This window comes from Bidens hawaiensis, unplaced genomic scaffold (genome assembly GCF_021521415.1).
Source record: "Bidens hawaiensis isolate Kalapana, Puna unplaced genomic scaffold, B.hawaiensis_p1.1 tig00013016_1, whole genome shotgun sequence".
NCBI classification, from domain to species: domain Eukaryota; kingdom Viridiplantae; phylum Streptophyta; class Magnoliopsida; order Asterales; family Asteraceae; genus Bidens; species Bidens hawaiensis.
The window spans coordinates 553,224-568,984 of record NW_027492095.1 but is presented as its reverse complement, the minus strand read 5'-3'; the positions used below and the strand labels follow the sequence as shown (position 1 = coordinate 568,984).

The following is a 15,761-nucleotide window of genomic DNA, read 5'->3' as shown; positions in this document are numbered from 1 at the left end:
AATACGTTCACATAGTTATATTATGACCACCTACTATACTTCTTTTAACTGTTATCTTTTGAGTTTTAAATACAACCTCAAATAAATTTAGAAAGTCAAGTAAGAAACCTAATAATCTAATTAAGGAAACATCATGCTTGAAAACATATCAAATAGTTAAAGTCTTAAAGACCATTAAATCCGTTTAAAAAAGTTTGTACCTAATGCAATGCACAACAAAAACGTGAAAACACAAAACTGGATTGATACATTCTTATCTATGTGAATTTGGAACACAAGGAACCAATATTTTTTTTAGTTTCATTCTTTTCCCTGCATCCAATCTCTTTGCAGGGTCGATATTTGGTTTCGGTTCTTGGTTTATAATTAAATCATTGATCTGAACCTTAATAAGAACCTTGGTGATGTTATCAATTATTGGCCTCAGGATATCATGATTCAACCATCAAAACAAGAACATATATTTAAAACGAGAAAATTTAGATGAACCCTAAAAAACAATTGTATTAATTAATCAACTCACTCTTGTTTACATAATGAAATCATATATATACATACACTAGAGTAATATTATTACTCTAAAACTTTTGAACTTGAGTAATTATTATTACACTATATTATTTTTTATAACATAATTACTTCAAAACTGTAATTACTCTAGTTATTTGTATGTTTAGTATGTTAGTTTTAATTGTACATGGATCTAACCCAATTAATCATAAAGAAATAAATTAATAGAGTGATGTAGTTAAGCTAAACCCGTGTTTGAATATGGCTTTGAGTTAAAGCTTGGATCCGTGTTTAAATCCGGCTTTGTGCAAAATTTTTATGTTTTTTTTAAGTTTGGTCATTTGACCGTTTAAATCTATTAAGTTTAAATTTTGATTAAATTATTATTAGTTTATTAAAAATCAAAGTTAGTTGCTATTCATATTAAATACTTAATTCAGCTTTATGAGAAATTTAACCAAATAAAAATAGTAATTAACTTTGATAAACTTTGTGATTCCGATAATATCTTAATCTACAGTTCTCTTGAAAAAATATATATGATTGGTTTTATTTTATTTTATTAAACACGAGAAACAAAAGTTAAATATATATAAACGTTTAGCATGATTTATATCATGGTTCTTTAGATATCATTTTGATCACATTGCAAGTTTTTCTTTCCCAGTTGTTATAGCGTATATAGGCATCCTATCGGACGTACAATAACGAATCAAACCATGCCCACCGAATTCCCATGGTGTCCACGCAAGTTTAGTACCACATAGTTTATCATTAAAACTCATTTTCTTTAAGCAAGATTACATTTGAAGACACATATTTCCCATTTTAAAAGTATTTAATTTTTGGTTGTTTGAACACCTCTTTCCCTAATATATGTCTAGACGTGGCTCAGATTCTCACATTAACTCTTTCTTTAAAAAGTATTTAATTGTTGGTTGCTTGAAAAGCATTAACTTTCTCTCAGTCTATATATAAGCAATACTCTTACTTTAAATCTCACAATACATACCAAATCTATCTCCTTGAAGATAAAACTAAACATGATTCCGTTCAAACACTTCATCCATAGCGATTTCCATGATGTCGTTCAAAGGATGAAACTCGCCGATAAGCTTCTTTTCCTGGTGCGTATCTGCATGCATGTCCCTAAACACTTAATGATGTGCTAACTTTAAAGCATGTTTTATTTGTAGATTATTCATGGTGTTGATAAGTCAAGGATCCATTGGCACCGTCTGCCCGTGTTCACGGGGCTGATTTACCTAGCCATACGGAGACATCTTCATGATGAATACAATTTGCTTAATGTTGGGAAACCTCCGGTTGGGGTTCGCTTCAATCCTGCCGACTTTCCCTTCAGGACAGCTGACGGGAAGTTCAATGATCCTTTCAATGAAGGCGCTGGTAGCAAAGGGACTTTCTTTGGCCGTAACATGCCTCCCGTTGATCAGAAAGATAAGGTACCTTGTAGACTAGCTCGAATTTTTGTAGTTAAACTTTTCATTCCTTAAAGAGTAGTGTTTACATCGAAAAAGAAGACAAGCAGACAATAAGTTGCGCTGTTGTCCCCCATTTAAATAGAAAACTACCTCATTTAAAATTTACATTCATGGACAATTATTTAAGGAACTATCCGAATTTTGATACTATATTACTACCATATATTATTCGTTTCTCTCCTTATTTACACTTCATTTTCTCGTGTTTCTCTTATGTCGACTCTCTTTAAATACAAAGAAGATAAATGAAACAAAAATGTTTCAATTTATCTTTTTGTAATGATTTCATGGGCAACTTAAATGTATTTCTCAAAAGTCAGACTGAACTAGGGTTTGGCTATCTCTATAAAATTAGCATTTTATCAGTCTCTCCATACTATGTCTCATTTGTTGATGACCATACTCGTAATTTGACGGATAATAGTCTTAACTTTTACTTTTTTAGGACACAGAAAATTCCACTCTAACATATGAGTAATTGCCTCAAAATTTTAATTATGCCGTTTCAAAACAGTACACAACATTCTGATGAAGATAAAGATAACTCAATTGTTTACTGTGACAAACGAAATTACTTCTTTGTTAAATTGGGATATTATCAACTAGACTTATATATATTTTGAAGTGTCAAAGCCAATTGCCTGTAAATTTTTAATATATTGAGTAAGGTCGATAACATAGACTGAAATATATGCATATATATGTCTTGTGATAACATGGGGCTATGATTATATGTACAATATGACAACTAGGTAGTTAGATCGGAACTTTTTGAACCAAGTGATATGAATAAAGTAATTTAAATAATTATGTTTTTTTAATGAAAGTTCATATAATAATATGTTAGAAGGAAGTAACCAGTCTAAAAGATTCACGACTACAAACATGATTTCTTTAATCATTGAGTAAAAAAAGAACGTTAACTAATTTATGGTACTATGATTACTAACCACAACAAAAACTATTTTACAATGTTTCGGACTATGTGTCACTGGTATTTGGTTTTTGAATTTGGTCACGAAAACATTGGTATTAGCAGTGTCGTAGAAATCGCTAGGTGACTAGGCGCTAGCCGGTCGAACAATAGGGTACTAACGATTAATAAAAGATTAATCGGAATTGGAATTTATATGTAATTAACTTTTCAAAGATACACACGCACACCAAATTTTATTATAAACTTTTGGTTTTGACTGATTTTAACCAAAATAGCGACTGGTCGGTGAGGTACCGACTAACGACTAATCGGGGACTAATCAACGCCTTGGTTATTGTGTAAATGAATAATTAATTAAGTCCATAATTATCTATTTGAGATGAGTAAAAAAATTATAAGCACCAGAACTGTTTGTAATCAACTTAAAAAATAATTATAATGTTTTTCTGAACTTAGATTTCATAGATTATATATACTACGAGTTGTAAACCACGTATATATTAAAACAACTGATTAATTATAATTTATATTACAATAACTACTCCGGGCTCCGGCTACTGCCTTTGAATATATATAATTACGAGACTGCTGAACGAATACTTAAGTTAAAAAAATATTAAAACATATTTATTAATGGAGCTGTTGAACTAACCCAGTCACGTACTTATGTAATCTTTATAAAATAAAACAACTATATATATTTTTTTTCATTTTTTGCAAGAACATAATATATATGAATCTATATATAAATTCGTTTATCTTTTATAAAAAAAATTTATAGTAGGAAACAAGACACTAGTAATCACATAACATATTAAATTTTCATATTTAAAAAAATATATAGCAATATCATATTAAAATTAAAGAATACAAAATGTTTGTTTTATATTTATGGTGTAAATTTTTTAAAAAATATTAATGAATGAAAAGGTTATAGCCGTTTAACAATTATGTGAGAAGATATATGAACCAAAAGTCAACAATATATTTAGAAGGATTGTGTCATATGTTTATAACTATTTAATTATGTAATTTTTTTTGACTGATATGTATTATAATATAATATAGATATTTGTTATATGTATATAGTCTTATAGTGGTCAGTATTATCTCCATCTTGTTACTAGTTATGCTTTTAACTTTACTTGTGTAGTGATAAATAATCATCTTAAAGAAAAAGATTTAGCTATTAAAACTCCTAGTTCTATGCAGTTACTAAACCCAGATCCTATGGTGGTGGCAACGAAGCTCTTGGCACGTAGAAAACTAATCGACACCGGAAAGCAGTTCAACATGATTGCTGCTTCATGGATTCAATTCATGATTCATGATTGGATTGATCATATGGAAGAAACCAACCAGGTTTAGTTAACTACTAGAAAACTGATAGGTTTATGATGCAAAACTGGATTGAATTGCTACGCATTATCAACGCAACTTGTATTATTAGCATGTACATAGCAGGAATAGATTACAAAGTAATTGTTATATCGGAAATTCCAACATATTTCTGTCGCAATTTGTTATTTTTATTTTTTTTTCGGAAATCTTGACAAAAAAACTAGAGTTTCACTTTTCATCGAGAATTTGTGGCAAATTACGACGCAAAATTTTTCTTATACAAATTTTCGTAGCAATTCAATCCCTTTGATTTCCAGTAGTACGTTTTCTCTCATATTTATCGGTCATAATATCTCTCTTAATTAATTTACAACATATATGAACTGCTAACATATGACAATATTGTGGATTTGCTTCAGATTATTGAACTGAAGGCCCCTAAAGAAGTAGCTAGTGAATGTCCTCTCAAATCCTTCAAATTTTACAAGACTAAAGAAGTTGATACTGGATTTCATGGCATTAATAAAGGTCATCTTAACATCAGAACTCCTTGGTGGTATGAATACTGAAATCTTCTTTACCAATACAAATGACAATGTTTTTACATCATAACGAAATAAAGTTTTATGTTCGTAATTATGCATTGATTATTTTTCATCAATATATTTATTTTTTACTAAGTCAACATTTTTTATATCCATCTCTTTCAAAACTGTTTCTATCAAACATATTAGATAGTCTCAGCATTTTCTTTGTTTCTCAAACAAAATATTTACTTAAACATACATCACATCAGTGAGTATTATAGAATTATATATAAAGTATGAAACTTTCATATTTATATCTACATGACTACATCTATATATATTTTAAATACACTTCTCTCTTTTTAATAATAAATTACTTTTTAAAAAATTATTAATTATACTAATTAAACATATTTATTTTAAATTATCCTTTATTTAAGAAACTTCATAATCTATTTATGTTACTTGGTTTTCAATTTAATAGTATATAAAAATATTTTAACCTCGTGTTGTACACGGGTTCTATGCTACTAATTAATATATAAGAATCTGAAAAGAAATAAGAATATTATTAAAAAAAATAAGTAACCGATATAAGTTTAATATAAAACAAATGTTTTTTTTTTCTTTTTCTAACGGTGCCATTATATACGAAGACCCTAGTAAGAAGCTAGGAACCCAAAAAAAACAAATAGTAATACAACCCCAATAAGGGCTCAAAACAATTTGTTTGTATTTTTTTGGTATGTGGTATTCGGTTTCTACTTTCACTTGGTTTTCTATTGGTATACTTCGGTAAGGTACCGGTACTGTATCAATATATTAAGTGGACAACTATTTCAGGGATGGGAGCGCGGTATACGGAAGCGACTTGAGTAAATTACAGAAACTAAGAACTTTCAAGGACGGGAAGCTAAAGATCGCGGAAGACGGCCTCCTCGAACATGTCAATGACGGAGTTCCATTATCAGGCGATGTTCGTAACGGATGGATTGGTTTATCAACCTTACAATCTCTCTTTATCCTAGAGCACAATAAAATTTGTGATGCATTGAAGGTTAAACATATATACACATCTATTCACACAATTAACTAATTCAAACTGATCAATAGTTAATAACCATTCTCATTTGCAAACTAATTATCTTATAATCAGAAAGAATATCATGCTTTGAGCGATGAAGATCTATATCGTCATGCAAGACTAGTAACTTCTGCGGTCATAGCCAAGATCCACACGATTGATTGGACCGTTGAGCTTCTCAAAACAGACATGCTTCATGTAGCAATGAGAGCAAACTGGTAAATTAGTTGAAACTAGTTATATAGTTAAACTAATTAATAAATATCTAATTGATAGTGTGTTTATTTTCTTGAAAATGGTATGATTTAGGTATGGGATATTGGGTAAAAGGTTCAAGGACACATTTGGGCATGTTGGAGGACCAATTTTGGGAGGTCTTGTAGGGTTAAAGAAGCCTAATAATCATGGGGTACCCTACTCGCTAACCGAAGAGTTTGCGAGTGTTTACAGAATGCACTCTCTTTTACCTGATCAACTAATTATTAGGGATATTGATTCAACACCAGGCCCTAACAAGTCTCTAAATGTGGCCAAAGAGTAAGTCTTTAAAATTTATTAAACTATATATATTCAAGTATGTATGTTCATGATGCATTCTACAGGATTGACATGACAAATTTGATTGGGAGAAAAGGGGAGAAAGAATTAGCGAAAATCGGATTAAGAACACAAATGGTATCAATGGGACATCAAGCATGTGGGGCACTTGAACTATGGAACTATCCTGAATGGCTTAGGGTGGCTGTGCCTCAAAATGTCGATGGCACTGATCGTCCAGATCTTGTCGACTTACCCTCGCTTGAGAGTATGTTTAGCCTTTCTCTACTAAATTACTTGGTCATACAAATAAATCTTATGACTAGGGACGACTCGACTGTACAAAAAAATAATCCGAAGCTTTGGCTGCATATTTAACGGCGTCATCTATTCACATTTGATTTTTCCACTCCAACCACAATTTGATCATATTTCAATCTCTAAAAACATTCTGTTCACATTATTTGATTTTATGTCACATAAAAATCTTATACAAAAAATGTGTGTTAATAGATAGATCTATGAGAAAAAAAGTTTGATCACTTTTAATATAAATTGCTTATCATTTGGACACAATTCTAACAATACTAAACAAAGAAAAGACAATGGGATATTTTCATGTGTACTATTCATTAATTTAAAAACATGGTGATGCAGTTTACAGGGACAGGGAAAGGAATGTAGCAAGGTACAACGAGTTCCGTAGATCACTTTTCTTGATCCCGATCTCAAAGTGGGAAGATCTAACAGACGACGAAAAAGCGATTGACACATTGCGTGAAGTGTACAACAACGATGTTGAGCAACTCGATCTTTTGGTGGGAATGGCGGCCGAGAAAAAGATCAAAGGTTTTGCCATTAGCGAGACAGCTTTTGTAATCTTTATCATTATGGCATCAAGGTACAACTTCAAACAATAGCAAAACTGAAACTAAAAATTATGAACAAAGTAATTAATATACTGATTTCCCAGGAGACTCGAAGCGGATAGATTTTTCACGAGTGACTTTAACGAAGAAGTGTACACGAAAAAAGGGTTGGAGTGGGTGAACACAACAGAGAGTTTAAAGGACGTGTTGGATCGACATTATGAGAACATGACCGATAAATGGATGAACTCAGCGAGTGCCTTTACGGTGTGGGATGCACCACCGGAACCTCATAATCCCATACCAATATATTTCCGTGTGCCTAAATGATTCTTGGTGTTTTGTATGCATCTTATGAACTTCCTTTCTTATTTGTGTATTCTTGTGGAATAAGAGAATAATCAATGGTATTGCATGTATATGATGAAATAAATTATAATGTGTAGGATGATATTATTATATATATTAATTATCAAGTTACACACAATTGTATTGTTCATTTACAAATGGTGCTTAAACGATTGTATTCCGTGCATTGTGATATGTATTTAATTCATTGTTGTGTTTGGATTACACGTATCCCTGCCACAACTTCTCTGATAATATGTACTTTTCTCACTCGTCTTCGTATCACAACTTTCTCTTTCTTTCTCATCTTAATTTATAGAAAGTTAGAAACTCTCCATCTTCAAAGCTTTCTCTCTCATCTTCTTCGAAATTATTTACTTCCGATCACGGCTGTTACCGTTTTGGAATCCTTGGTGATAGCGGCTGCGGAGGTATATGACGAAGTTACTGACCTAAATCTATAAAAATGAATGGCGGAAATAAGAATAAAGACGCCGGTTGTGCGACTTCTTGCATCGTTGCTAAATACTAATTTCAACACCGCTTTGTGTTGAATGAGAAAGCTACACAGATAAGAGGTGGAGATGCACCTGTGTCTCACCCTCCAGAAGACCCACTTTTCTATACTTAATTCGATGATGGTGAGCTTATCCTCACATGAGATACGCTTGAATTTGTAAATTGAAATGCAAACCCTAAGACTTTTGGGTTTCCATGGCTGTTATTTGTGTGCATTATTGGGTCGGTGGATGATGATGATGATGGGCCTATGCTCATTTCATACAGTATTTTAAATTGTAATTTGATACTCGATGATGATCTACTCTGAGAGGTGTTTTGATCTGCACTCTATGTTGGGAGGTTGTGATGATTATATGAAATTCTTGATGTCCGTTGTTTTGGCAAGGCAACCCTCTATGGTTTGCAGCCACAACTAGTTATAAATTCAAGCCTTAAATCTTCGTAGTCTGACTACAAATGAAATATGTCCACTTATGTGTTTATTGTGTTTTATGATAGTAGGACATTTATCACCATTGAAAGCACTAGATTATCGGTTTATATTTTACTTGATGGTAATTTTACTCCATGGATAAGTGACTTTTGTTAATGGTTTATGTCTGAGCCTACTTGGTTGGTTCTCATCAATTTGATGAACAAATTACTTTTGTTAATGGTTTGACGCCAACTTCGTTTTAACGGTTTTCTCATATATGGCTATGATGACGGCCCGCTATTTAGAATGGTGACATAACGGATATCCGAGCCTCAAACATCTGCGATTTTTTTCTTTGTCAAGTACCCGGCGCAACACGCGAGTACGCATGGCCTATGAGCTTCAGAGACACGGAACGGTCAAAATTGATTTAAAGCTCTATGAGGCTTTGAAGACAACCCAACTCAATTGCAAAGCTTGGTTAGTGGTAATTTTAATGGTGTTGACAGTTTTGTAAAGCACCGCAGTGGTGTGTACTTTGTTGTCAATTGTTTAGCCAAGGGCCAATTCAAGTTCTTTTATAGTTTGTTTTATATATATTCTTATTATTTATATTTCGAGTGGAGTTAACATTTTAAAACATTTTTTGGTCATTATCATCAACTACTACCATCTTAGATCAACACCAGTTTTATGTTTGATGATCAGGGCATTACACCCACCCGCCGCAACGCTGCGGGTCTAGATACTAGTATATTATTATGTAAGAAAGTATGTGAACATTTTATCATACGTGTTAATTTATATATATGATCGATCAATTGGAATGCGTTTGTTTTCAAGATCAAATTTATGTGGTTAGGCTACCTCTTATACCCCTCTCTTTCATCATTAGCTTTCAGCTCAGTGTTACTTATCACCTTCTTCGTCATTCACCTACACCACTCAATCCATGTTATATTCACAGTTTACCGTTCACTCTTTTTTAATATGTGTTTAATACATGATGCTATTAAGTATAATTCCGCTCAACCAATAAACAACCAATAGAGTGGACTATGCCTCTATTACAGGGATAGAGAGACTACTTTCGGAGCTCTATACATGGTATGTGAACATGAAAAGTATACCGGTAAGAGTGGATAGATCTAGCATGAATATAAACAACCAATAGTCCAACATGATATTCGCATGAAAAGTACCAACAATGTAACCCTAGTAAACTACCAAAAGCCAAAATAAGGTAGGAGAAAGAATAATACTAACAACTAACACGTCATAGAAAGACAACGGTAATAGGAAGCTTACATGCAAAGATCGCCAAAAATATAAGAAAATTCATTAACCCTAATCCTACATCTCCATGAAGTCATATCCCTTACTACTATGTCCATAGAGAGATGAAAGTCTACCAAATCCTGCTTAATCCTCTCGCCCCAAGTTGTTTTGGGTTTCCCTCTATACATCCTCCCTTCAACAATAAGGGTTTCCACTGCTCTAAATAGAGTTGCCATGGTCTCCTCTTTACGTACCTAAACCTCTATCTCATTTCGTTACTTAAGTAATTGTGGACGCCATATCATCCCACATTTGGTTTCGATCGATACAACCGAAGTTGTTGGTATGATCTTGTCTTGTTTCTGAAGACTGTAATCTTCTTGCCCTTTAAATTTCGCCACCAAATCCTAGGTATAAATCCCCCGTGCAACCTAGACATGTTATTTCTCATGCCTATATATGCCATCAACAAATGCCTATATATGCCACCAACGTAGTCGATCTGCATGTAGTTCTCCCACTTCTAAAAGTGATCAAATGTTATTCCTTTTTCTTGAAGAACAGGTTAATAATACCTAGGTCATGGACCACCACAAAATCTAGGAGATCCCTACCACCCTCGTTCCTATTGTCAAAACCAAAACTCCCATGTACGAAATAAAAACCATCGTTATCTTTTTCAATGTGACCATTAAAATCACCTCCTATGTAGATTTTCTCCTCCCCGGGTAATGGTCCCCACGACTACGTCTAAGCAATCCCAAAGCTCTTTTTTCTCTTGGTCCCTATACTGTCTCACCTGTGGTGCATAAGCATACACCACTGCCATTACTTCATTGCCTAGTACCAATCTTAACACCATAATTGTGACATTCGTCATTTTTAAAAATCGAAAACCCGATCTATTTTAAAAATTATGACACATTTCGGGTCTTCATTTATTAATAAAATGATGAATTGTTTTTGTATTTATGTTCATGATGTTGTTTATGTTTATAATGTTGTTTCATTATTTATGATGTTACAGATTTAAATTCTAAGTATTATATTATTTTTCTTTCATTAATTGAGTCGTAGACATTTAATTGGTCATAATAAATTATTAGTTAATCAAAATCCATGATTTCAAGCCTCATGACTAACCATCAAATTAACTCACTTTGACCTTATTATTAACGATTTTGAGCCTATATAAAACTCATTCATTCTCTACAATTTCTTTGCACAACTAATTCACACTCAAACCCATCCAAGCTTTGTCAATTTCTCTCAAGTCTTAAGTTTGATTTTCAAAAGTCAACTGCTCAAGAATTATTATTTTCTTTTTCTTTTGTGATTCAATCCCCGGGTAATGTTTATTTCTTGTCGTTACGCATAATGAGTATTTCCATGATGGCAACACAAACAACATTCAAGGAGATGTATCATTCTTCGTAATCGGCTCGCTTATGTTTGGTGTATCAATTTTATGTTTAAAAGTAAAGTTTTATTTTTACAAACTAATAATCAAGAACAAACATTTTTTTTATCACAGCACTTCATCTTTTTCAAATAATGTTAGGTACAAACCCGACTCAAAAACCGGGTTCGTGTTCAACCAAAAACAAACTAGTTTAACTAGTTTTCTTATTAATTGTTCGGTTGGAAAAAACCAGACTCACCTAAATTAACTAATAAGTATTATAACCCATATATGTTTCTATGACTATAATACATTAACTTAACAAATCAAATAACCAAAAACCTTTATAATAAACCCAAAAAACCTTTTCTTTATAAATTGTTTTGTCATAAACCGAGCGTCCTCACCAAATTATTTTCATTACGCAACTTCTTTTTAGCCTAGTTGTTTATTTATCTAAGGCCGTTCGTTGAACCGAACTTTGTCAGTTCACTTGCTTAAAGGCATTTTTCGCTCTCGCCTCGCTTACTTAACAAGTGAGTTTTTCATAACTCCTTATTAACGTTTTTAATATTTCGGGGTGTAGCACATCACAAATCGTATCCCGTTAGTTATGCGCTTGTTTACAAATTAATCAGTTCACATTCATCGTTCATGTTAGTATTATTCCCACATATTATTTATCATTATACGTGAATTTTGTGCAACATGTTTACTGTTTTTATGGTGGAAGTTACACAAACGCAAACACATAAACATAGTGGGAGGGTCCGATGGGGTGTATCGGTGCCGCTTAACGCTTTCAACTTCGGTTGTTATGCTTAGTGGTTCTCATTTCCCCTATTACTACGGCTTCGGCTAAAGGAACGGGACGACGACACTACTTGCTTTAATTTACATTATGCTTAAATATTTATTGGATGATGATCGTTGAATCATGCATTTTATATAAATTTATATACACAACTTATGAAAACTCACCAACATGTGTGTTGGCGATATATATTTCAAGCGCGCTACAGGTTGATACAACGAAGTGCTAGTACATGAAAACTAGTCATACCTTAGGATTATTGCAATGAATAAAATGTTGTTTGTCTCGTTATCAAACTATTTGTGCACTTGTGAAATTATGGAATAAAATAAATACGCACTATTAATAGTGTTACGAGTTTATGAGTGATCTGTACGATATACGAGGGCGTGTTACGCTTAAAGTCGGGTGTTACAATAATATAATCCATGTACCTTATTACCTCCACTACATTATCGTGCAATCCTTTAGCCACTAGGAAAGCCACCCTAATTTTTGTCCCATCAGACCATGAATACAATAACTTGTACCCATTGCATTATGCCCCTTTATATATATGTCCTTTCCATCTAGTTTTATGCAAACATGCCATTTAAACCTAAGGCTTTATAACCACATCTACGAGCCAGCAATTTACTATTTAGGGTTCCTACATCCCAACAAGCCAACCGCAAACTATACCTCCTTTATTTCCTCTTCCCTACGCCCCTCAATCCAGGATACGATCTCAACGCATAATCAAGCCTCGTACCAACTATGGTATCAACTAAGCACACGCCCACAATACGCTGAGAAATGCACCTGATCGGAAAGTCAAACAAACACTCAAGCACACTAAGTGAATGAAGCACACAAGCACAATACATAAATAATTACAGCTGATTAAGAAAAACTAGCTCGATAGGCATTTAGCCATTTAGGTAAAGGAATAAAGGACAATTAAGGATTCTATAAGGAGGCGAAGTTTTTTAAATCAACTAATAAGTGAAAGAAATGGGTTTAGACAAATAGAGAATTGACTATCAAGCTTAGAAAGTAAATAGTCTCTTTCCCTTGTAAAAGGATAGATCGATACTTTTTCTTTTTTTGAACGTCGAATTTTCACAGTTAAGTTAGATCGCAACTCCTCAAAGAGAAGCCCCACCACCCAACTCAGGGCAGACTATGGTGTCTTAACCGGGTCCACACTGGTATCTGAGTTTGGCTTGGCGTTCCCTGAGAAAATTTCCAGCCACCTGTCACATGACAAATGTTGTACCCTCCACAAGAGAAACCTCTCTGAAGTAAATACAGTGTAATAGAAAACTTGGGGGCTTCAAGATTCGAACCTGGCCTCTCAAAGAGGGTAGGTGTGTATCCATCATTAGCATAACCACTCCACCAAAGATGAAAGGTTGAATAGATCGATGCTTAACCGTCTATACTTTAAATAACATTTTTAATGTATAAATGATTTCGTATTAAAAAAATTAATAATTTAGGATACTTGAAAGGAGAGACGCCAATGAAGATGAAGCTCAATTATATAATATATTGTTCCCGGTAGAAAAAACCGCTGCTTCGTTACCTGCAGTGGTATTTTTCCTTCATCCTTGCACACGTCGCTGCTGCTTCTCGTATAACCGCTCCTCTATTCCAGGCGAAACGGCTCCTCTATTCAAATCTTTTATCCAAAAAGTTTTGATGCTTCCTTATTTTCTTGTCTTTAGCCATGTGTATGTCATGGGGAGATTGTACCATTGTGATTCCAGTAAGACCTTCGCTCCGACTACTCCGGTATCGTGGAGTTCGTTGGTCACCAGGTAGGTCCTTTTGCCAATACATCGTTGCTGGTGAAAATGATTTGTGAGTAATTACTTCAATTATTTGCTTTTGAGTTTTTTACTTTCAATTGAAGGGATGGAGTGTCTGCTCACATAGTTGAAATTATCTTTTATTATGGTATTGTTGCAGTTCATACACACACCGTGGACAATTAATTGATTTATATATTGCAAGACCAGTTAAACCTTTAAGAGGAAGATGGATTTTGAAGAATCATTAACGGTATAATGACATCAATACCCTTTTGGTTAACATGTTTGGGATGCAAACATTGAGGTGAGCATTTGTAGTGCGATTTACTTAATATATCTGTATTTTATTACTTTTTTCTAAATTTAAATTCAACATCTTACAGAGTAAAAACTATGCCTAATTGCCATAAGTTATGTTTTATTTTTGGTCAAAAAAACTTTAAAACACTAGGGATTTGTATAATTGCATGTATTAGTATTCTGTTTTTTTACACTTGAATGACTATTTTTTGTTGTGTGTTCTTAGGATATTATGAAGGCTTTATGCATGTTTTAATCTTTTCTGTAGGTCAGTTCGTCGATGAAACAACAAACGGTTATTTCTGAAGAAAAACAAAATTGTAATTTGACAACCAACATTGCAGATGTTAATGGAAAACCGAGAGGATTTACAGTCCAATAGAAGACGTGTTATTTAAGAAAATGTATTTTATTACTCTTGGTTACCATTGACTTCCGTTACTGCTTTCGTGTTTTTGATTCTGTTGGTTATCTTCAAAGGGGTCAAATCCCACATCAGGTATTTTGACTTACCATTGACTTTTTGTTAACATGATAAACCTCTTCGCTATTTTTTTTTCGTTTTGCGGCATATATCATTGGTCATCTCTAAAGTTCTTATCAATATTGAGGACCATTAGAAGGTAAGTAAAAAACATAAGTTGGACTGATACCGTAAAAGGAAGTCCAGGAAGTTATAGATTAAAAGGTGCACCAATATGAGATTGAAGCAGAAATACATACTCTATGTGATGGGGGTTCATTGATTTTTGACTTTTGAGTTGTCAAATGTTGCAGATATATGAAAAGAGTGCATGTTCAGTAGTACCCATCTCAGAAGATAAGTGCTAATGAACTAAAAGGCATAACCGAGGCATAAGGATAAGTGAATAACAAACGAAAAGCATCATTACAGCATTGTGATCAAAACTATTACAGCAGGCAAAACAAGTGAAATGCAAGCTTTCTTCAATGTCTTTTTGTTATGTTTGGACATAGCAATCTCCTATGCAGATATTGTTAAAAAATATATTTTCTTAAATAAATGTATTTTTTATGCTTTGGTCTTTTTTTTATATATAAATTTGGTTTATATTCTGCATATAATAAATAGAGGATTGCATTGTTAGAAATGATTCATAGATAATAGCATTTGGGTTTGCACAATTTTATAAAAGGAAATTTCAGTCCCACATCACCAATACAACGTTGATAATAATAATAATAATAATATTTAATTAGTACTATAATGGTTATTTAATTTTCATTTTGTATAAATATTAATGAAGTCAGTCATTTATTTTTAAAGTAAAACGAGTTCCACTTTTATTTTAAAAATAAATGCTAAATTTATATAAAATGCAAAGAAATATAGTTTGTTATTACGACATTGAACTTCCCGGCCACTGGACGGGTATAAAACTAGTTTAAGGTAGCTGATGGAAAAGTAGAAAACATGAGGTGGCAGAGCAAGACTGGTGTAATTTGAGGATAAGAATATATATTTAACTTATTATAATCGATAAAAATCTAGAGAGAAAATGTTGCAGCTCATGCACTATTTAGCCTACATCTCGCGAATGGGATCGATCGTAGATCC

The 15,761-nt window shown here is 32.9% G+C and overlaps 1 protein-coding gene across 1 annotated transcript; it reads left to right on the top strand.

Annotated features, from left to right (window-relative positions):
* Positions 1-1,517: 1,517 nt before the first annotated feature.
* On the top strand, positions 1,518-7,744 carry LOC143543034 (alpha-dioxygenase PIOX-like). The gene is made up of 10 exons (XM_077035468.1): positions 1,518-1,637; positions 1,707-1,973; positions 4,162-4,311; positions 4,710-4,846; positions 5,661-5,874; positions 5,974-6,119; positions 6,211-6,438; positions 6,504-6,706; positions 7,096-7,339; positions 7,412-7,744. Exons 1-10 carry the CDS (start codon positions 1,554-1,556, stop codon positions 7,635-7,637), a joined length of 1,899 nt encoding a protein of 632 aa, XP_076891583.1. The 5' UTR covers positions 1,518-1,553; the 3' UTR covers positions 7,638-7,744.
* The last annotated feature ends 8,017 nt before the right edge of the window (positions 7,745-15,761 follow it).

What these genes read in the sequence shown, in the direction of transcription:
- LOC143543034 (XM_077035468.1), top strand. Translation starts at nt 1,554, where the DNA reads ATGATTCCGTTCAAACACTTCATCCATAGCGATTTCCATGATGTCGTT. An exon ending in ATATGGAAGAAACCAACCAG is followed by an intron (nt 4,312 to 4,709) that starts GTTTAGTTAACT and finishes GATTTGCTTCAG; the next exon opens with ATTATTGAACTGAAGGCCCC. An exon ending in TTTATCATTATGGCATCAAG is followed by an intron (nt 7,340 to 7,411) that starts GTACAACTTCAA and finishes CTGATTTCCCAG; the next exon opens with GAGACTCGAAGCGGATAGAT.